This window comes from Phaethon lepturus, unplaced genomic scaffold (genome assembly GCF_000687285.1).
Source record: "Phaethon lepturus isolate BGI_N335 unplaced genomic scaffold, ASM68728v1 scaffold7437, whole genome shotgun sequence".
Classification (NCBI taxonomy): Eukaryota; Metazoa; Chordata; class Aves; order Phaethontiformes; family Phaethontidae; genus Phaethon; species Phaethon lepturus.
Window position 1 is genome coordinate 1,459 of NW_010551108.1, and position 22,049 is coordinate 23,507.

At 40.5% G+C, this 22,049-nt stretch overlaps 1 protein-coding gene across 1 annotated transcript in view; it reads left to right on the forward strand.

Annotated features, from left to right (window-relative positions):
• Positions 1-920: 920 nt before the first annotated feature.
• CRYL1 (crystallin, lambda 1) overlaps positions 921-22,049 on the forward strand; it is a gene marked incomplete at both ends in the record, with an annotated part of 54,935 nt that continues 33,806 nt past the window's right edge. The window contains 2 exons of the mRNA XM_010290773.1: positions 921-1,028; positions 13,746-13,872. Coding sequence (XP_010289075.1) covers positions 921-1,028; positions 13,746-13,872 — 235 coding nt within the window. The remainder of the gene's footprint in view (positions 1,029-13,745; positions 13,873-22,049) is intronic.

Genomic DNA, 22,049 nt, shown 5'->3' on the forward strand with positions numbered 1-22,049 from the left:
CTGTAACTGTCATGGGTATGGAGTTCTGCTCTTGTCTCTGTTATGGAATACTGTTTCTTTGTGATCTCAGTTTATTTAAGCTTATAACACTGTGTCTCAGTCCTTCCATTTGAAGAGGCTGATGCCTACTATAAATCTAATTAAGTTAAAACCTGCATTGCTTTGAGAGATATGATAAAACTGGCGGTTACTACAAGTTTTCTCTATGTATTTCCCAGTAATTTGACTTCACCAAAAGATGTAGGCAGACTGTTCCTGTGGGCTTTCAGCATGGTAGTGTGTTCTTCATCTAAAAATAAAGGTAGTGCTAGAGGTGGGTAGGTGGAAAAGTAGTATCAAACCCATGTTTGGTTGTTTGTTTTTTTCCTTTTCACATGCTTATGGTACTTCCTGAATTGCTGAGGACTCATGACTTCAGTAGCTGGGCCTGGGGTTTTCTGATCATCTCTGAAGCAGGATCCTGTACTCTTGGACCAATGGGCTGCTGTCCATCTTTAGACTATGAACTGAAAAAATGAGGTGTCTTCTCGTTTTTTTGTGTTTGGTTTTTTTTTAATCTCTTTTAATGTAATTCCATACACCAACTCAAGATTGTGGCTGACAAAACTGTTGATACTTGAGTCCAGTGTCCCAAAGTACTGGTTCCTAGTATTTGAATTCTGCTGTCCTTTTTCTGTTTTGTTTGTTTTTTTTCTTTCCTCATTATCTTTTCCCCAGCTCTCAGAGAAGCTGATACACAGCTAGCAAATGATATTTCTCTGTTAGAGTATATCCTTTTGTTTCTTATCAATATGTAACCAATCTTTTAATCAAATATTGAAGAGTCTAAGCTCTGTTTTCCTTCTTGCAACACTTGTAAGAACTCCTTCGCCCAAATAAATGCTGCTTTATTAATTGGCCGATACTTATTTTCTTTTCAGTGGACTCATCGGTCGCAGCTGGGCCATGGTGTTTGCTGCTGGAGGCTTCAAGGTGAATCTTTATGATATTGCACAACAGCAGCTAACAAGTGCACTGGAAAATATTCGGTAGGTCACCTGACTTGAAATTATTTGGATTATACTGAAACTGTGGTATTTATGTAATTGTGAATGAACAGCCATATCTTATTATTTAAGGGAGCATAGGTTTTAAGCTTTAAAGAAGGCTCTAACTTAAAACTACAGGTCCTGTTAAGATCAGAAGAACTGTGCTCCCAAATCTCTCAATGACACTTCTGAAGAGCACTTTAATTCTTAAGTAGTGATTTAAGAGCTTAAGTTTAAATCCAGATTCTTGAAACAATGTTTACTATGATTAGGTTATCTATAGGCTAAGCTTAAGATACATGAACATAACAGTTTTTGCTTAGAAAGACAATAAAGACTCAAAATGGGAGTAGGTTAATATGGATTGCTGAGGAGCTTTGCTACAATTATTAGTATTTTATAACTAGACTGTTTAAAATTCCTAAACTCATATGTTTTGAATCCTAGAAGAGCAGGTTGCTAGTTCCACTAAAGATGGAACTATAACTCCCATCAGTTATAGTAGAGGCTGGGAAGCATCTTTAGAAGGAGCAAATTTGAGGGTGTGAACACAAGAACAATCACACTGGTTTAGACCAACAATCCTCTAGCCCTTTTCTCTTGCCCCGTGGCACTCTGGCTAAAGCCACGTTCTTTTGGTACATGACAGAGCTACAAGTTCAAGTCCTGCCTGTCTGCTCCCCTCCCCCAACCTTCAGTACCTAGAAGTTGCTTATGTATTCAGAAACTCTAACTAGATTTCCTCCCAGTATTTTTCTAACCTTCCCTTGAACCCGTGTAAATCCTTTTGTGGCCTCCTTGCCAAAGGACTTTGTGTTCTGCAGGTTTACTGCTCATTGCATGAAGAACTATTCCCTTTTGTTAGTTTTGAACGTGGCTCCTCAGTTCGCTTTGTTTGGCCCCTAGTTTTTATGTTTGAAGGGTCAGTGTCTGGTTTGTCCTATTCACCCTCTTCTTGCTGGCCCTGGAAATGTAGCTTTTATATGCCTGTGAGAGAGACAGTGTGTTTATAGAGTGGTTCTTACGTTGCTGTATCAGCGTTTAATGCTAAAGTTTGGGCTGCTTCATAATCAGCATCAACCTAAATGCATCAACCCTCCCTTCATGATTCCTTGAAATGAAATAGTCAGCCGCTGTGTGTCAGCTGGTATGGGGAGTAAGCTGGACCTAGAAAAGGGTTGTGGTGCGTTGCATCGTGATTGCTTTCTGTAACAAGGCTTACAGCAAGGAGGAGTGACTTCAGGAGCCCCTTGTAGGTCAGTTTAGTTGTTGGATTTTAGAAGCTAAACAGTGTATGATTTGCTAAAAAATAAAAAAGAGGGGGGAAATCTTATCTCCTACAATTCTTTAAGTTTTTTTTTTCTTTTCCCAAACCTCTCTTTCCAGGTAGGTGTTAGTCAGACCGAACTTCTCTGTTGTTACACCTAGATGACAGGCGCTTTTGTTTTTTGCACAGTTGCTGTCAGAGCAATAGCCATGATGAGATTCTGGATTATTGCGGAGGGGCACTCTTGCAGTCTGTATTACTAAAGAAAGCACTTGCCCCTAATTTTTTCTCTTTCTAATAGCAAAATGAGGACTTTAGCCTTCCAAGATTTTCAGCTTGGAAGAGTAAAGCATAAAATATCCTGTGTAATAGAGTAGAGTGCTATTTGGGTGTGTATGTTCTGTCCTGTGCCTGCATGTGCTGTCCCATAGGAGTTCAACGCAGGTTTTGCCTTTTACATAAGGTGTTCTTAACCCAACTTATAATTAACTTGTGTATCTTGGCTGTTGTAACGTCCTAGTTAAAGAGCCTAGTTTCAGAACGATGTCATTTTTCTGACAAGAGTAAAAGCTATACTGTTTCTTCAACCAGTATTTTAATGATTGTATCTATCAAAGTACGGTCAAACTTAAACTTCTTTGCACTGACTTTGTAGCGTGCAACATGTGCTAAATACTTCTGAGTTACTGATACGATACTCGTGTAAGGGCTGGAGCTTGAGTAAGTAACAAGGGCTTGCAGGAGAAAAACCGACAAAGCCAGTTGGTGGCTACTTCTCTGGACTTCCTGGGATTTGCTTCCTTTTTCTCTCCAAACAGCTAGTACTTTTAGGGAAGTTTTTAGGCTTAGGGTTTTTGTGTTTGGTTTTTTGTTTTAGTATTGAAAAGTATTTGTTCCACTCTAGTCTGCAGTCCATGAACTTTTAACTTATGGAGGTATTCCACATATTAAGGTGAAACTGGAGTGTACAGAGGACTGTTTGTAGTTTCCCTTTTCTAAACAAAAGTGGCATTTGAGCAGTAAAAACCTTTTACTTTTAAAAGGAGATGATACTCCTTTAACATAAATACTCAAGTATTTATTAACTATGTTATGTGATGAACTTGTACATTGACTTGTAACTCATTGTTCTGAATTTATATAAAGGGCATCTCAGGGTTCATTAATGAATCAACTCTCACACAACAGTAGGTGGGCAACAGGGGTGTGTAGTCCTGCAAGAGGACTGGAATGAGTCTGGGGTGGACCTACAATGATCATGGGAGCCTGTATGTGTCTATGGAAAATCTGAAATGTACTCTGTAAATTTATTCAAAACACTTGGTTATCAGTAAAATGAAACAAGTGGAAATACATATCATGTTGCCACAATATCAGTAGACCAGATACAGAGAGAAAAGGAGAGTGTGTTTACTAAGGCCAGCATGGTGTGATAGATTTACTGCCTATCTACCTGTTGCTAGACACGTGGTAGTCAGTGTCCTGACAAAATGACCACACGTCGGATTGAACTGGGTGTACCAGTGGCATTATTAACCAGTGTCTGCTCTAACGGAACAACCTTTTGTTATGCTGAAGAAACAAACTAATGAACGGCTTCATGCCACACTTGACCTCCTGAATATATGCTGTAGTAACCTGTCTTAGAAAATGTAACTTCTCATATCCAGTATGCTTTCTTCTGAGTCAGTGTGATTCTAGTGTGAATGCATGATTGATAAACTTTAAAATAATGAGAATTAGAAAAACAAGTAGTACCCTATTCCTGAGAGTAATCCTAAAACATGTGATACAGAAATGCTTTAGTGCGTACCCCTCAAAAAACCTTTACAATCACAGAATAGTTAAGGTTGGAAAAGACCTTTAAGATCAGCAAGTCCAACCATTAATCCAACACCACCGTGCCCACTAAACCATATCCTCAAGTGCCACGTCTGCACATTTTTTGAACACTTCCAGAGATGGTGACTCCACCACCTCCCTGGGCAGACTGTTCCAATGCTTGACCGCTCTCTCAGGAAAAATTTCTTTACGAATATCTACTCTAAACCTCCCCAGCGCAACCTGAGGCCATTTCCTCTCGTCCTATCATTAGTTACTTGGCAGAAGAGAGCAACACCCACCTTGACACAACGTCCTTTCAGGTAGTTGTAGAGAGCGATAAGGTCTCCCCTCAGCCTCCTCTACTCCAGACTGAACAACACCATTTCCCTCAGATGCTCCTCATAAGACTTGTTCTCCAGACCCCTCACCAGCTTCATTGCCAGTCTCTGGACACGCTCGAGCACCTCAATGTCCTTCTTGTAGTGAGGGGCCCAAACCTGAACACAGTGTTCAAGGTGCGGCCTCACCAGTGCTGAGTACAGGGGCACAATCACTTCTCTACTCCTGCTGGCCACACTATTTCTGATACAGGCCAGGATGCTGTTGGCCTTCTTGGCCACCTGGGCACACTGCCGGCTCATATTCAGCTGGCTGTCAACCAGCACCCCCAGGTCCTTTTCTGCCGGGAGGCTCTCCAGCCACCCTTCCCTAAGCCTGTAGCATTGCAAGGGGTTGTTGTGACCCAAGTGCAGGACCTGGCACTTGGCCTTATTAAACCTCATACAGTTGACCTCAGCCCATCGATCCAGCCTGTCCAGATCCCTCTGCAGAGCCCTCCTACCCTCCAGCAGATCAACACTCCCACCCAACTTGGTGTCATCTGCAAACTTACTGAGGGAGCACTCGATCCCCTCATCCAGATCATCAACAAAGATATGGAACAAGACCTATTACAAGAATTACATTTCTTGTAATATGGTAATTTTTTTCCAAATAGTTACTGTGCTACTGTTCTAAACATAATTATGCTGCTGATAAAGACTGATTAATTACAGTGGAAATGCTGTATTTCTTCCCCTATGTAACTGGTTCGTGTTTTATATAGAATAGTTTTTGCATGTATAATGAAAGACTATTGCAAGGGGAAAAAGTTCAGTTGACTGTGAAGAGGACACTAAAACTTTGGAATTTGCGCATGCATTCTGTGATTTCTTTCTAAAAGTAGATGCTGGTTAAATATGGTATTTACTTAGATGCAAAACTGTATCTCCTTTGGGACACAGGAGCAGGTAACTTTTTAATATATTAAAAAAAATAGTTGTAAGCATAAAGACTATAGCTAGCTTCAGAAAAAAAAATTGTAGAAGATCTCAGGATGTAGTCTGTGCTAAAATATAAAGACAAGATAATTTTATGAACTACATCATAATAATCAACTGCACTAAAAAGTAAATTTATATTAGAAGCTCTTTTCTGCCTTCTGATCCTTACTTTTTTCTCTTAGCCCAAGTAAAAAAAAATTCCTGGGACATATTGAGGTTGACTTTGTGAAGCAGTAGTTGTATCTAGGAATATGGACACATAAAATTACTATTGCTACTTTTATTACATAGATTAAATGCAATAGCAGTATCAAAACATGGAAATATTTTTTTGGAAGGGAAGCAACTTTGACCCTCTCTTTATTAAATAATAGGGACTCTGTCCCCTTAAATTAATGTAGGTTTGTTTAATTAAAATGAAAATAAATTATTAGCTATGAATGAAATGAAAATAAATCTTAGTTCTACAGAACTCTGCCTGCTGAAAACTGTGATATATGGCTCTAAGGTTCCATGGTACTGAATCTAAACTCAAAAGTGAGGCTCTTCAGTGAGAATTACTTGTATGTCAGCTTTATCTGACTATAGGTTGCTCTTCTGCATTGTTCAAAGATGTTGGGCCTTTAAAGAGTTGGAGCCAACCAGTCTTGAGATCAGAATATCACACTTCCTCTCTTAATTATTCATTTAACCATAAATTTTATTGAACTTGATATATACTGAAGTGCAGCATTGCACTAAGCAATCTTAAATTTTTCTGTGCTGTAGGAGCACAGTTGCTATGCAAAATAAACAAGATGCAGGGGGTAGAAAAAAGTAGCATTTCCCTGCTGACCCCTGGCCACGTGGAGAGAAGTACTTCAAGAATTCCATACTGTTGTGAGTGGGGCTCTAGAACTTGTAATGAAGTGCCCAATGTATGGCAGGTTGCTAAGGCCAAGGAAGTAAACCATATCTAAGCCTATGACTTTGTTATAACTGGAGTTTTGAAAGACTCTTCCCCCTCTAACTCAATCTCATACTCTTTCTCGTTCCAGGAGGAGATTAGTCCCTAGAAAAGACATTTGAATGTGCATCACTTCTTGCTGTCTAGTGCCCTCTTATGCTTTGTGTACAAAGGGGAACAGCTTACTGGGTTGGTTTTGTACCATGAGGAGTACACTGATATCACTGTATCAGTACACTGATAGAGGCTTCGCTCTCTTTTCCTAGCTTATGGCATGTTCCATGGCTGTTGTGATTAGATACTTTTCCCAAGCTGGCTTCCTCTTCCAGTCTCTGTTCTGTATTGCTGTATTGTAGTGACACTATTTATATCACGGGCAAAATGCAGCTTGGCTTAGGTCTCCCTTGATAGTTTTATATTTCCTTTTGAGGGGATACCTTCTAAGTAGACAATTCTTATCACGGTATATTTTGATCTTGAGTGCCTGACAATGGCACATCAAGCTTGTGCTAAATCATAGGCTTGATTCTACCTTTCAGTTTTGGAGACTGTGTTAATAGGCTTTGGAAGGGGAGAGATTCTGTCTTTCGAAAGGTTCTACCCGGCCATTCTGTAGTCAAAAACACCTGCAAAGGGAAATGTTGTTTTGTCTTGTTCCTGTGTGGCAGCCAGGCCCCTGGGCAGCTAGAATATATGATTTAAATAAGATTGATTTTTGCAATTACAAGAGCTGTGTTTTGAGAACAGTTATGGTGTTGACATTTGTCTGCTATGCAGAAGTAACAGGTTGTCCAAAAAGCTGGTGAAATCTCCATCCCTGAAGGCTTTCAAGGCTTGGCTACACCAAACCAAAGCTAACCTCATCTTGTGTTACCAATAGTTCTGTTGCAGGTGCAAGCTGGACTGGAGACTTCCCAGGGCCCCATTCAGCCAATGTATCTGTGACTGTGTGGGAGACCCAGGTTTCAGGCTGGGTCTGCATGGTCAGAAGCGGACATGTGAACGGTGGGTCTTTATTTTCGGTAGGCCAACTTTGGTTTTGGTGAGAATTTCTATCCTGAACCTAAACATAAACAAACAAAATATTAAGAACCATAGAAAATGCTTCCCAGCAGGAAGGTTTCCCAGCATAAACTTGTCAGCTCTGATGCCAAGATGCCAAAAGAATCTTGATAAACCTAACAAGTAAACTCACTTAGCTCACTAGATCTGGAGACAGCATTGGAATTGATCTTCTAAGTAAGAAGTCACTTCTTCAAGTAAGAAGTGATTTGTAATGCGTTGCAGACCCTGCTCAGACTCTGCAGTATTGGCCACTCTGCGTTTACCATGGAAAACCATAATGACTCTAACTGCATTTTCCTGTTACAAAATCTTTACTCTTGTTGCAGCATCCAGTTTGTGTAATACCAGTGTAGAACATCCTGAGAGTTCCATGTCTGGAAAACAGTTTGTGTGTTTGATAACTTCAGGAGATCTCAGAACTTTGATTGCCTTTTGTGCATTACAATGCTCTTATGCTATGTCCCGGCTCCTCTGTAGTCCTTTGTGCCTCTTCAAAAATGTGTCAAAGGCAGATGTGTAACTGTCCCTCTTCAATATACTGCCATTGCTATTCATGAAGTGCCTTTGACAGTGCTGGATTTCTCTTGCCTGGACAGAAACATACACACTTTAGTGGTCCAACTTGTACTGCTGTTTCAAGAAGATGTAATGAATAATAATAACTTTTCCATGGTGGTATGTTGTGTGCTTACCTTTAGTCTGTGGAAAGCAGGAAGAGAGAAGGTGGTTGCTAATGCATTCATATGGCCGATGGCAACTCAATATTAGCTGCTTACTATTTGGCTGTTAGGTGTGTGGACAGTGAACTGATCCCAGTGTCAGGGGCTTTCGGTTGCCTGCTTGTACTGTTGTGTCTCAGGGTAGGTATATGGGTCTGGTGATGGTTCGTTGTTTTGGGTGTGTTTTGCCATGCCAACTACCCTCTCATTTATCAGACAGCACTAGAGAGCAGTCTGGTGCCATGACTGATTAATGTCTTAGTCTTTGGGCAATGATTGGATGAACTTCTGAAGAGTAATACTGGTGGTGTCTTCTCTCCCTTCTCCTTGCTGGCTTAGGCAGCACATTCGTGATTAAGTGGTCTTTAATCTTGCAAGTGTTTGCTTTTTGCAACAGTGTGTGCTGAATAGTATGACTGCCCAATAGTAGCTGCGGATAAAGGTGAGGCAATGGGGTGTGAACAAGATGGGTTAACTATTAGTGTCACTTGCAAGATCCTTCTGCTAAAAACTTTTAGAATAAATTCTGTAAAAACTTTTAGATTTGTAACCATGAGCATCCCAGGCAGTTTATCATGACAGTCCTGATCAGATAAATTGAGTTCCTTATCTTGGAGCAAATACTGGCTCAGTTCCCAGAGCAGTGTTGACATGGGCAGGCAGGTACAACCGTAAAACTCTGGAGGTAGACAAGGTATGGGCTCTAAAAGGAAGTAGTATTTTCTTATGGATGTGAATTCTTCATGCTTCAAAGACCTTACAAGTAGTAGTCAAACTTTTCAAACTGTGCATGCAATACAATTGCAAAGCAAAGTCCTGTAGTGTGGTCTATGGAAATGGCTGCAATGACCTCAGCCTGTAGTCATCCTCAGGGATGATCACCATGAAGTCCAGGCTGCTTTGAATAAGAGCCGTCCAGTAGAGGTCAGTGGTGCACTGCTGTATGTACAAACCAAGCTGGTTTGTGCCTTAATGTATGATAAATACATGGGGAAGCTCCCTTCCTTTGTCACAGAGGTGTGGGCAATCTAATAACCCAGGGGAATAAAAAAAGGGTTTAGCATTTGGAAGACTTAAAATTAATTTGGAACAAAACTGTCAATAAATTGGAGGGGGGTGGGGAGGAAATTTTCTGAGCAGGGAAGGCCAAAATTCATGTAACGCAGAAATCGTATTTCCTATTCCATGCTCTTAAATAACTATACTAATTGAAATAAATGCCTAGCATGAAGATTGATGATGTTAACAGGAAGATTTTTGTTTAGGAGGGAAAAAATCAATCCAGCCTTAAGTTCCAAGGTATGAAGATGGTGGTTTTGCAGATCAGTTAAGAAATGATGTTCTTGGTGCAGTGTGTAATGGCTTATGTCAGAGAAGCAGAAATGATAGGATGGTCATCACTGGCAGAGAAGGACAGGTGCTGCAAACTTCTGTAAGAACTTGTGGAAGAAAAAAGAAGTCAAATCTCTTAGTCTGTCACTCTAGCCTTTTTGAGTCCCTTGGTTACCAATCATGGAGTGGAGTTTCAAAGGACCAGGGAGGATGAAACTAGTGTCAACTTGTGCAGAAAGTAAGAACTTCACCCTCTTCTTCAAAGAAAGAATTAATTGTGTTGTGGTCTCTTCAAATTTAAGTTTTAGTTTTGTTTTTTAAAAGCAATATGCAGCCTATGAGCAAGAGGAGGATGCTGGATTTAGGCAAGTGCACCTGGGAAATGAACTTCTGATGAATGGAGAGTTAAGACCTTTTGAATTAGAGACAGTGGCTTCAAGTTGTGCTGGGGAGGTTTAGATTGGATATTAGGAAAAATTTCTTTGCCAAAAGGGTTATCAAGCATTGGAGCAGGCTGCCCAGGGAAGTGGTTGAGTCACCATCACTGGAAGTATGTAAAAGACATGTAGATGTGGCACTTATGGACATGTTTTAGTGGTGGACTTGACAGGATTACTATTGGACTCAGTGATCTTAATGGTTTTTTCCAAGCTAAGTGATTCTATGATTGGTTCCTTATTCTGGTGTGAAGGAGTCAGAAGTTTGGATACTTTAGTTTAGGTGCACCTGTTTTATTTACAGATGAAGCACTGGCACATTTGGTGTGCTGGAAGCTTTAAGTCTTGGATGGAACTCCTACCTAGCAGGCTGTGGTGTATCCTGGCAGCTTGGAAAACGGAGCTGAAGCTTCCTGTTTCCTGTTCTTTACCCTGCAGATTGCTCAAAGGCAGAAGTCTGTGCTTTCCAGCTGTCCATTTGTTGTGTTGTTAAGAAAACAAATGGGGAACTCATCTAGAAACTTGATTGATTTCCTGCTTATTTCTGTGATGCTGGCTGGAGGGGTGTGTTTGAGCACTTTTTTTTTCCTCTTTTTTTTTTCCTTTTTTTTGTTTTTTCTTTTTTGAAGTGTTTTTAAACAAAACTTACCAGAAAATACTGACTAGTTTAGCTTTGGGTGCAAAAGGTCTGAGCCTTAAGCTTAAATCCACATTTGAGAAGAGAGGCAGAAAGCTATTAATGGAACTCTTTTTTTCATCAGTTTTGGACTACATAAACTGAAAGGAATACTAGTTTTGGTGTGAAGTCTGAGGGACTCCAGGGAAGCAAATGGGACAGACCTGAGCAGTGGCTCTTGGCTTAATTTTCTAGCTAAAACTGAATCTAACCTTTTCAAATCTTTTGTCCAGTGTAAACAATGCAATGCCTAGCTGTTTACCCAGGTATGCTCTGCCTAAGAATCAAAAATCGATGTCCGTGATCAGAAAAAAATAAAAGAGGATGTGTTAGAACTTGCAGTACAGAAATGATTATCTGGAGTTAATTGCTGAAGCAGCTCATTGAGAAGGAGAAAGTTAATGCTTGTAGAAATTAGTGCTGTGTGTGCACATGCGTGTGGATTTTTTTGGTTGTTCTTTGGTTTTGTTCTTCCCAGTTGGAAATATGGGTGCATATTCTGGTTTAGAAAGTGCATTCTCACCTTTACCAGCTTTAAACAGAGCCTGTCGACATTTTACCTACTCCCAAGTTACTGGAAATCCTTTGATTTCATGTACGAAGTCCACGATGGTCTGAAGGTGTTTGTTTCTTCTGAGTGTTGTGCTAAACCAGGAGCACAGCTGATCTGTGCATTTTTTGGCTGCTGCTAAGTGGCTACTGAGTATTGCTTACCTTGATTTTTAGTGGGTTTGCTCCCAGAATAAGGTATCGATGCTCTGGGTTGGTGTGAGAAAGATGTATTAGGAAGCTGTTTTGTTTGCTGGGAAACAAATATTCTCTTTTCCACTACTTTGAATGGAAGAAAGGACATCAAAGTAACTTGTAGAGCAACAGATGTTTATGACCTCTTAAGCTGTGATAAAAGCGGTAGAGCCTATATTTGCTGTATATTCACAACACATGAATGCTGAAGTAAAATTCTGATTCTTTGGAAGTTAATGGTAGATTAGTGAGCAGGTTCATAAAGGTCTGAGGCCCCAGTGAATCACACCTGCTGAGGTGTGACTTGCTTCTGTAGAGTTAAGTAGGAACTGGATTATCTTTAAATCCCTGCAAACTTTCATCTTTGGTGACTTGAGAATACTATGGTCTAAATGTCTCATTCTGAGCTATTTTCTTTAGGGAGAAAGAATCTTCTTTCTTCATATCATAAGACAAGATGTCTTCTATCATAAGACAAGATGAATTGCGTACTTGGATGCCTAAAAAAGATCAGACAAATGCACCCAAAACATTTAGTTCTCCCCTCTCTAAAAGAGAGCTGAAAATGATTCTCAGATGTGCATGTTGACAGGGTAGGTGAGATGAATGCCACTCATTTTATTTAGGAAATCTGGAGAAGGAAGCTTAGTGTTTTTATTTGATCTGTGGACTCAATACTTGTTGACAGGAGTGAGCCCTAAATAAAAGGATGGTTTGACAGAGTGAGCATGCATTATCACACGTTGCTCAGTAGATGTCCTGGAAAGAGTAGAGAGAGAAAAAAGATAGAGGCAATGATCTACATTCCTCTCCCTTTTCAATTCAAAGTGTTGCTTGAAAAATATAGATGACACCTCCTGCCACTTCATAAAGCAACTGAGAACCGAGCTCCAGTTGCTGCCTGTCTAGTTTGTTTAGGGTTGCTGATGTAAAGGTGGCTGCAGTGGGTGTGGAAATGCTGATGCAGGGTCTAAGTGCTGGAGCTGGGCTGGAGAAGCAGTCTGGGGCTCACATCCCAGCCTAGTGCCTGCCTGCCCGCCCTGCTTTGTAAGGACTAAGGATGGTGTCTGCCTCTGGCTGCTGTAGATTGTGACAAACATGTGGGGTCCCATCTCCTCATTTTGCATCTCTAGATGCAAAAATAAATTTGGTGTTACTGTCTCCATACATGGAGGGGCCTGGGCAGGTGTATTAAGGACTAAGGTGTGGCTGGAAGTGGAGATCGTCTGGGCCTGTGTAAATAAGTTCTGCCCACTTAACATGTACTGTCTCGTAAAGCCCCTAATGAAGACTCATGTGTGCCTCAGTGCCACAGTCACTTAGGAAACACACAACGAATCACGGGTTATTTCTATATTCAGTTATATGATTTGTAAAGTCCAAACACATGAACTTTTTCCAGGCTGTACAGCTTCTCTGCTACAGCTTTTCCACCCTCCAACTGGGTGGTAAGTGCAATTTATTTATCATGTAAAAAGGCATCCAAAACGAAGCCAAAGCTTCAGAATGAGATTGGTAGGGAGAAGAAAGGATTTTTTTTTTCTGCTGCTAACCATTAGCTCAATTTCCTCCTCACTTCAGGATGAGCAATTTTTGCTGAATAATAACTAAAGGCTCAGAGGACTTCTGGCTTAAGGTAACTGACAGATTTGACTGTGATAATGGCTACATCAAATAGCTTTAGTTTAATCATGATCAGTTAATCCCACTTAACTTCTGTGGAAATTGCTCCTCTAAGTGACTTCTAACAGTCTTGAAAGTGGTTTGCTTGCTCTGGACTTTCAAGGGTTTCAAATTGTAGAAACTTTTTCTGAGAAGGTGGCATGTCCAGCCCCAGTAATGGTGTGTACTTGAACATTCATTTCAAGCACTGGTCACTCAATTCAGTAACTACTTGAATTTTCTAATACTTTCTCTGTAGTCATTACCTATGTAGGGTAGTTTTAAGTTTTTTAGGTAGGACTCCTGGCTGTATGGAATGTATGTATTTATTTCTATACAGTTAAACAATGTTGCCGCAGTGAGGCTTCATAACAAGAGCTGTTGTTTGTAAAATTAGATTGAGTATATTAAAGGGACCTCTCTTACCATTAAATATGAGTATAAAAATTGTTGCTGATGCTGCACCAGTGAAAACAGATTTGAGGTGGTGACAAGCTTGCATCTAGGAGTAGATCTTAGAGCTGTCCATGCTTGAAGAGAAGAAAAATGTAGGATGGAGGGAGCAAAGAGAAATGACTGAAACTAACATTTGTATTTTTTGACTATAAAAATATGCACTGGCATGGCAAATAGCATGCTACTGGGTTGTTAAGAAGCTTTTAAAAAACTTAATGATGGTTTAACAATGATAAAGTACTTAAATCTGTATGTTGTTTCTGTCAGCAAACAAATGAAAGAGCTGGAGGAGTTGGGATTCCTGAAAGGAGCTTTGAGTGCAGAGCAGCAGTTGGCTCTCATTAGCATCTGTACAGACCTGAAGGCAGCGGTAGAGGGTGCTACTTTCATTCAGGTAAGCTAAGATTTGACAATTCCTAGCAAACAATTTAGAAAGATGATCACGAGCTGTGCTGTGCAGTCAATGGACAATGGGGAGTCCAACATCCTGAACACATAAGGATGGTTGTGCTTGTTAAAATTAAAGTTATTTCTAGCCTAGTATCCTGACATGGGAAATCCTGCAGAGGAATAGTCTTCCTGCTCAAGAGTCCTTGCATGTTTCTTTTGGGTTATGTTGGAAGAGGCTGGTGCTTGGCTAAGCCAAGAAAGAATTGCTGATCTCCACGTGTAACAAAGACTTTACATGTTAGAAAGATGAATGTGGAGGGACAGGGAGCAGGAGATTCTTGGGGGAGAGATTACCTCTTAGGAAATACCATACATTATAGTGGTGGGTCTAAAATGTGTTTCTTCTTCTCCAGGTACCTCGAGAAGGCAGGGAGTATGGCTATACCCAGGGGTGACTTCTGTTCTGACTGTGGGGGAGCACTGTAGCCAAAAGCAGCTATCTGACAGACTGTTAGAGTAGTAAAAACAGGGTTGATACATAGGGCTGGAATCTCTGCTGCTAAGTAAAATTGGGTTGGAGAAACAGGCTGTATTACTGAACCTGATAGTCTATGGCAGCTTAACTATTAGTATGGTTACTGGCATGGGCATGGTTCAGGAAGTAGGTGAATTGGGGACCATTTCTGGGATAAACGATGAATGAGTTTGCATTGGACTTGGCATCTTCAAACCTCCATGGTTCCCCAGTGTTAGTCCAGTGTTGTACCATTAACTGTCCCTAGATGTATGTGTGCTGCACTCAAGACTTTATAATTTATACTGTTTCAGGCTGTAAATCCCACAGTCTGCTTAACTGCAACTCACCCCTAATAATAAATTTAATTAAAAGAGGACAGATTTCCAGACCTTTTCTTCCTCCCAGGTTGGTGAGGTGGAGGGAGAGAGAATGGGAGGTAGAGCAAAGCCTGAGACAGGAATCAAGGTGTGAATGCACTGTAGATTTTTACAGTGGTATACTATTTTGTGTTCACTTCCTTTTCTCTAGACCACAAAACTATATACTGTTACCCCAATATCTTACTCCTTCATCAGTAATGAGCTCAGAGCTCGTCAGTTCATATTATTGTTTTCACATATGTATTGCCTACTTCTGCTGAGTTTAAACTGCAAATTTATTGTCTAGTCATTCAGTCCTGTAAAGTCCTTCCACAAATGTTTGTGGTTGTAATGATGATGACCGACTTCCTTTATGAGCTAACTTTCAGGTCACTTACGAATGGATATAACAAAGGGCACAGGTATCTGTGAAACAGCACTGGTCAGCATCTTCCACTGAGTAAGAACTGACTGTTCTTCCTACTGTCTGCTTACTGTTTCTTTACCAGTTACTGTCCATGAAAGGACCTTTTATCTCACATGTGATCAGTTAACTTCTTTGGAAGCTTTTGTTTTTTGTTGTTGTTGCAAGACTTCTGGGCATTCACATTGACTGCATCAGCTACATGACTCCTGTGGCTATGCTTGCTGCTTCCTTTAAAGAATTCTACTAGGTCTGTGAATCAGGACTTCCCTCTGAAAAAAGTTGCTTTGGTTCTTCTCCCTTTATGTAATATTCATTCGGTGCTACCCTTTTCTCTTAACTTGCTTGATAGAGACATAAGGCTTACAGGCTTATTGTTGAGATATTTCTTGAAGTTCCCCTAAAAGTTACATCATGCTTGCTACTCTTCTGCTCTTTGGTACCAAAATAGTGTACATTCAGTTTTGTTTCAAGTGAGCAGGTGTATATCACTGCTACTGTGTTGGGTGTTCAAACCATATCAAAACATGTCCTAGTAGCTTGGGTCTGGTTCCCCTGTCCTCTGTTCTATGACTTGAGGCAGACCCTGGAAGTCCCCAAGACTAAGGCTTCAGTTTCCTTCAAGGATTAGAAGGAGAAACGTAACAGTTGCAAAGAAATCACTGTTCTGTGTGTGTTTTACAGGTGATTATCCTTCTGTACTATGCATTCTTCTCTGCACATTTTAAATAAAGAAGGACATTATTTTTTTTAATTATTCCTCTTGCAAATTGCGTGGAGGAGAGGTATTTGCTTTGGTTTTGTTTTATTTTGACAAATTAACAATCCCACATGGCCATGTTCATTTGGGTACTGCCTCCAACTTTGTGAAGGCTGCCTTCTTGTTTCTAGTAGACTCCCCTGTTTCTGCCTGTTTTCTTTTGCTCTTTCAAGTGTTTCTTACTACCTGGTATGTCCATATGGTGTCTTTCCTTTCTTTGTGTGCTACCGGTAAGGATCTGATCCTTCTTACTGCCAACTTTGCATCTCCTTAGTATCCTCGCTGTTATTTCAGTATCTTATTTTGAAGCTAAGCACAGCTGTGATTGAGTTCTTGGCTCATAAGACATGTTGAATCTTAGTATGCTATTGTTCTTCTTACAGAGGCTCTTCAGCAGTAAGATTTTTTTAACAAGGTCGTGCATGCTACTTCAGATTAAATCAGAGACTCCATCATTTATCTCTCCTACCATCAGCTGATGTAGGAAATGGGCATTGGGCAAACGTTGTAGAATCAAAGTAATTTTGAGTTGGGAGGGACCTGTGGAAGTCATCTGGTCCAATCTGCTGCAGCATGAACATACATCAGCTTGCTCAGTATTTGTGCAGTTGTGTTGAATATTTCTAAGGATAAACACTTCTGGTCTCTTTGGGTAACTTGTTAAAACATTTGATTACCCTTATTGTTAAACTTCTTTCCTAATATCTAATTGGAATTCCCCTTCTTGCAACTTTGGTCTCTTGCCCCTTGTCTGACAACTGTGGACCTCTGAGAAGAAGCTGGTTTCTCTCTGTGTTCCCTTCACATAGTTGAAGATAGTGGTGTTATGTTGATAGTCTCTGAATAGCAACAATCTACCTGGGGTAATTCAAGCTTTCTGGTACTAGTTTATGTTCCCTTAACACTTTTGATGTCTTTTAACATGTAGTCATTAAGCATATAAATAAAAAAAATAAATGAAGTAGCTGCAGTATGCCCGTGGGTAACAAATCGTATGTGTGAAGCTGTTGGTGGTACTCATATCAGCTCATCAGTTTCAAACCATAGCATCAAATTCTGGTTTGATCCAAAGCGTTAACAAATACACAATGTAAGTGGGCAAATTACTTCAACTAGTCCTTAATTTGCTCTTGGAAGGGGGGTGGAATAGGTAGAAAAGAATCTTAATTCTAGGTTCACAGTCTTATTTCAGCAATGGACAGACTACTTTCTAGCTGAACTGTATGAAACTTCAGAAACATTGCCTGGGGCAGCTTTAAAGCTGGAAGTACAGAATAAGCTGTAACTTATGAGTGCAAGTGTTCTGACTTTTAGTTAAAAAACAAAACATCAGTTGCATTTATGTTAGTTGAATATAGAGGACTCTGTTTTCTTGCTTAATGATATAATCTACTGATTAACTTCTTAAGACTTCCATGAGAACTGCATGTCTTTACTCTAGATTTCCATTGGTTAAGTTTTAACTTCTTTTCAAATTTGGCCTTTGTAGAGTAAGTCCACTTCAAGCTTTAAAAATTTCCTTGATGTTTGCACTCCTTGAATGAATTCTGCAGACAGTTGCCTTCTGTGGTGTTTTCATGAGACATAATGTAAAACAAATGGAATGAAGTAGTAAAAAACTGGAACTTTTAAAATTATATTAGCGAAGATACAGAAGTGAAAAAGATGCAAGAAATAGTTAGAAGGACTAAGAAGAAAATTCCTAACAGCAATGTCATGAACCTTTAAAAACAAGGTATGCCTTGATGCATATTATTTTATATTCTGTTTCCTCAGCATTTTTATGAGGTAACTTGTCTCAATTAGTGTGCTTTGCATCAACTTCAGAAGGAAATCAGTCTGTTTTTTTGCCCTAAAATTGAATATTCACCTAGTTTCACTTCTTGGAGCTTTTCTATGCTACTTAAGAGTAAGTGCATGTATCATCTAGGTGAATGTACACTGCAAGCTTCTTGCATCATTAAAAGCTTTAATTCTGAAATAACTTCCATTATCTGAAAACTCCATGAAGACAAATTAATGGATACATTTGTACTCTAATGCGCCTGGCATGGGACTATTATGGGTGAGGTAAATGTTTGTTAATGTTGTGCTCTTAACTTTGCCACATAAAAATATGATGACTTTTGTCTTTTGTCCTTATGTGACTATTGGGTACTGAATTTATTACTACTCCTTTCACTATTAAAACCAGATTTGAATGGATGTGCGTCTAGTTCCTAAATAATATAAGCTGAATAGAAATCAGTGCAGCACTTTTATGATCTCTTACCACAATGCTAGTAGAATGAAAAAAAAAAAGTCTTTTTAAATGCTTTGCTTTGGAACAATTTACTAACAGAATAATAAAGTTTACTAGCTCACGGAGGAGAATAAGATGACTAACTATTGGTAAGACTGTACTCTTGATGCTTGAGCTACTGTGTATGCTGGTGAGTTGTGAGGCCTGGCCAGGCTGCTTCAAGCCGGGCATGGAGGGTGGCTGAGAGGTCATATCTGAACCCATCAGTCGTGCTGTAGCACGAGGCAAAGCAGACTGGAAGGGAATGAAATTAAGTTTGTAACTTATACCTCATGGTGTGAGGTATTTATCCTTTTTTGTTTTAAAGGAACTCTGCCTTAGAACAGTATCTCTTCTTTCCGAAGTGGGGTGTGGGGCTCCCCACTACACCTGCAAATCTTTTGAACTGGTGATAACAACACTAGAGGTTCTTCAGCGTGATCTCTTTTAGATCTTGCTGGCTCTTTCATCTCTTCCAGTCAGACATATTTAGAAAAACAGTGTTGCCAGCTTAAAAAACCAGCTTTCAAAAAGCCTGGTGGTACCTCAGAATGGGAAACCAGGATTGGCTTGGGAGCCTTGATGTGTAGGTGTCTCGTGTCTCCTGTCATAAAAAGTTATCTTTGACTGTCTGGTACCAGTTTCTTCCACTAGCTTTTGTTTTACTTTCCTGATGGCTTTCAAGAACCCTTTTACTTCTGGGGATGAGGGAATACCTGTAAATGGCAATGGGAAAAGAGGTCTTCAGCTGCCCTGAGCTTGTAGGATAGATGACCAAACTGGTTTGGAAGCTGTGTTAATGATGTACTTCTGTAAATACAAAGCTGCTGGAAGGCAGAGTGTGCAAGCATTGTGGTAACTTGGCTTCTTCTGGACTGGTCACTGGTCAGCTCTGAGCGCTGGATAGACAAACATGGGTCTGTTTGCTCTCAGCTGAGTAAATATAACCTTAGGCCTGGTTTTACCCTACTGATCTTAAACACTGACCTGAGACACCAGAAGTTATGTTTTGGCTTCTGAGAGCGCTGGTTTTAAGCATGTGACCTGACTTGCTGCCTTTATAGAGGTTTTGAGAAAAATCTTTTACTGATTTTAGGGTTTGAAAGAGTCTGATCTCAAAGACTTGCTATAAAATACTTAATCAAGTCAGTGTTTGAGTTGAACTGAAAGACAATGTTTGGATAAACAGCTTGCCAGTGTCACTGCTGTGGTGCCGCTGCTGGACTTTTGTCCTTCCAAACGTTCTAAAATTCACTCCTTGTCTATCCTGTGCATATAACAACTGGTGTTGTCTACCATTGCAGACTTGAATATAGGTTTGGTCCCTGTTATAGGAGGTGGTCATTGCCATAATTTTTATCCTGCCCAGCAGTTAATCTTGCTTTTCAGGTTTTCTTTCAGTGCTCCCTGGTCTCCTTTCTAGGGCTGTACCATATTTCCATTGTCTATCCTAGATCACTTACCCTTTTCTTCAGGGTGGATGGGATCACAGTAGAAGAAAATACCTATCTCGACTTCTTCTTTAAGGCTTTTGACATGGTTCCCCACAACATCCTTCTCTCTAAATTGGAGAGATAGGGATTTGATAGGTGGACTGTTGGGTGGATGAGGAATTGGTTGGATGGTCACATCCAGAGGGCAGTGGTCAATGGCTCAATGTCCAGATGGACATAAGTGGCAAACGGTGTCCCTCAGGTATTGGGACCAGTACTGTTTAATATCTTCATCAATGACATAGACAGTGGGATCAAGGGCACCCTCAGCAAGTTTGCAGATGACACCAAGCTGAGTGGTGCAGTTGACACCCCTGAGGGATGGGATGCCATCCAGAGGGACCTGGACAAGCTCCAGGAATGGGCCCGCGTGAACCTCATGAGGTTCAATAAGGCCAAGTGCAGGGTCCTGGCACTAGGTTGGGGCAACCTCCAGTAGCAATACAGGCTGGGGGATGAAGGGACTGAGAGCAGCCCTGCCAAGAAGGACTTGGGGGTACTGGGGGATGAAAAGCTGGACAGGAGCTGGCAGCATGCACTCACAGCCCAGAAAGCCAACCATATCCTGGGCTACATCCAAAGAAGCGTGGCCAGCAAGTTGAGGGAGGTGATTCTGCCCCCCTGCGCCACTCTTGGTGAACCACCCCCCTGCAGTCCTGCGTCCGGCTCTGGAGCCCTCAGCACAGGAAAGACATGGAGCTGTTGGATTGAGTCCAGAGGAGGGCCACAAAAATGATCACAGGGATGGAACACCTCTCCTGTGAGGACAGGCTGAGAGAGTTGGGGTTGTTCAACCTGAAAAAGAGGGAAACTTTATTGCAGCCTTCCAGTACTTGAAGGGGGCTTATAAGAAAAATGGGGACAGACTTTTTAGCAGGGCCTATTGCAATAGGACAAGGTGTAACAGTTTTAAAGGAAAAGAGAGTAGATTTCAGCTAGATATAAGGAAGAAATTTTTCCCAGTGAGGGTGATGAACCACTGGCACAGGTTGCCCAGAGAGGTAGTAGATGCCCCATCCCTGGCAACATTCCAGGTCACGTTGGCCGGGGCTCTGAGCAACCTGCTCTAGTTGAAGATGTCCCTGCTTATTGCAGGGGGGTTGGACTGGATGACCTTTAAAGGTCCCTTCCATCCCAAACTATTGTATGATTCTGTAGAACTGAGAAGATCTGATCCATTGAGAAAGGATGTGGGGAGGAGTATGTCAGTCAACCTGTTTGAAATCTTACTGCCCCTTTCTAAGGGAACAAAAGAGACCTTCAACTCTTCTGTAGCAACCTGATCAGCTTGTTTGTCTTTCAAAAGTTTTGTAGGACACATGAACATCATGAAAAAAGATTGATCTCTTCACAGCATGATACTGACACTAGATGAAGCAGAACTTGTCTTCATTTGTTGTGTGTGTTTTAAACAAAAAACAAACAGCAAAACCCCCAAACCTGCAAGTGTGACTCTGATTTTAGAAAATGTAGTTATGAAAACCTGTTTTGCATTTTGTACTAAAGGTTGAATAGACATTTGTAATTCAGTCATTCTGAGCAGTATAAAATGGCAGTAACTTGATATTTTTATTGCTCCAGTTTCTGAACTGTAGGAAAGTACAAAATGTTTCCATCTAAATGCTGGACTTCACCTCACTAAAGTGTTATTTACTTGCAGCAGTATCATGTGATAGACAGTCTTTCATGTCACTCAAGAGCTAGTGATTTAAGAAGCATCAGATTTCACACTGGTATGAGCTCTTAACTTCTTAGTTGTCTTGAGCTTATCACTTCTTTAGATTTGAAGTGAGTTATAGCCCTAAATTATTTTTTTAAAAATCAGATTAGTCTGAAAGTACTGATGTTTTAACTGATGGTTTTAAAAGTGCTCTGAAGTAAGCTTAGTCATCTACTGTCCTTTAGCTGAATTCTATTAAAGGTTTTCTGAATATGAGCTTAACACTGTTGTAAAAGGCATTTGTAGATTTGCTGTAAGACATTTTTATAACTATATTTTGAATGGAAATTTAAACAAGTTCAAACCCTATGAATCAGAATTTAACTTGTACGGGCCCCCCTATTCTAGTCCTGTGCTCCTCAGCAGAACAGTGTATGAGAGGACCCCACCTTTATCAGAAGATTCATCTTTACCTTCGCTGCCCTACCAACTACAGAGTTATCCAAATTCAGGCTGGAAGGGATTTCAGAGGTTACTTAGTCCAACCCCTGCCCCAAGGCATGATCAGTCATACGTAGATAACTGCCTGTCAGAAATGGGTTAACATGTTCTTAAAATCCTCATGTGATGTGATTCTTTCTCCTCCCCTGTGTTAAGCATTTTACTTCCGTGCATACCTACCCTTAT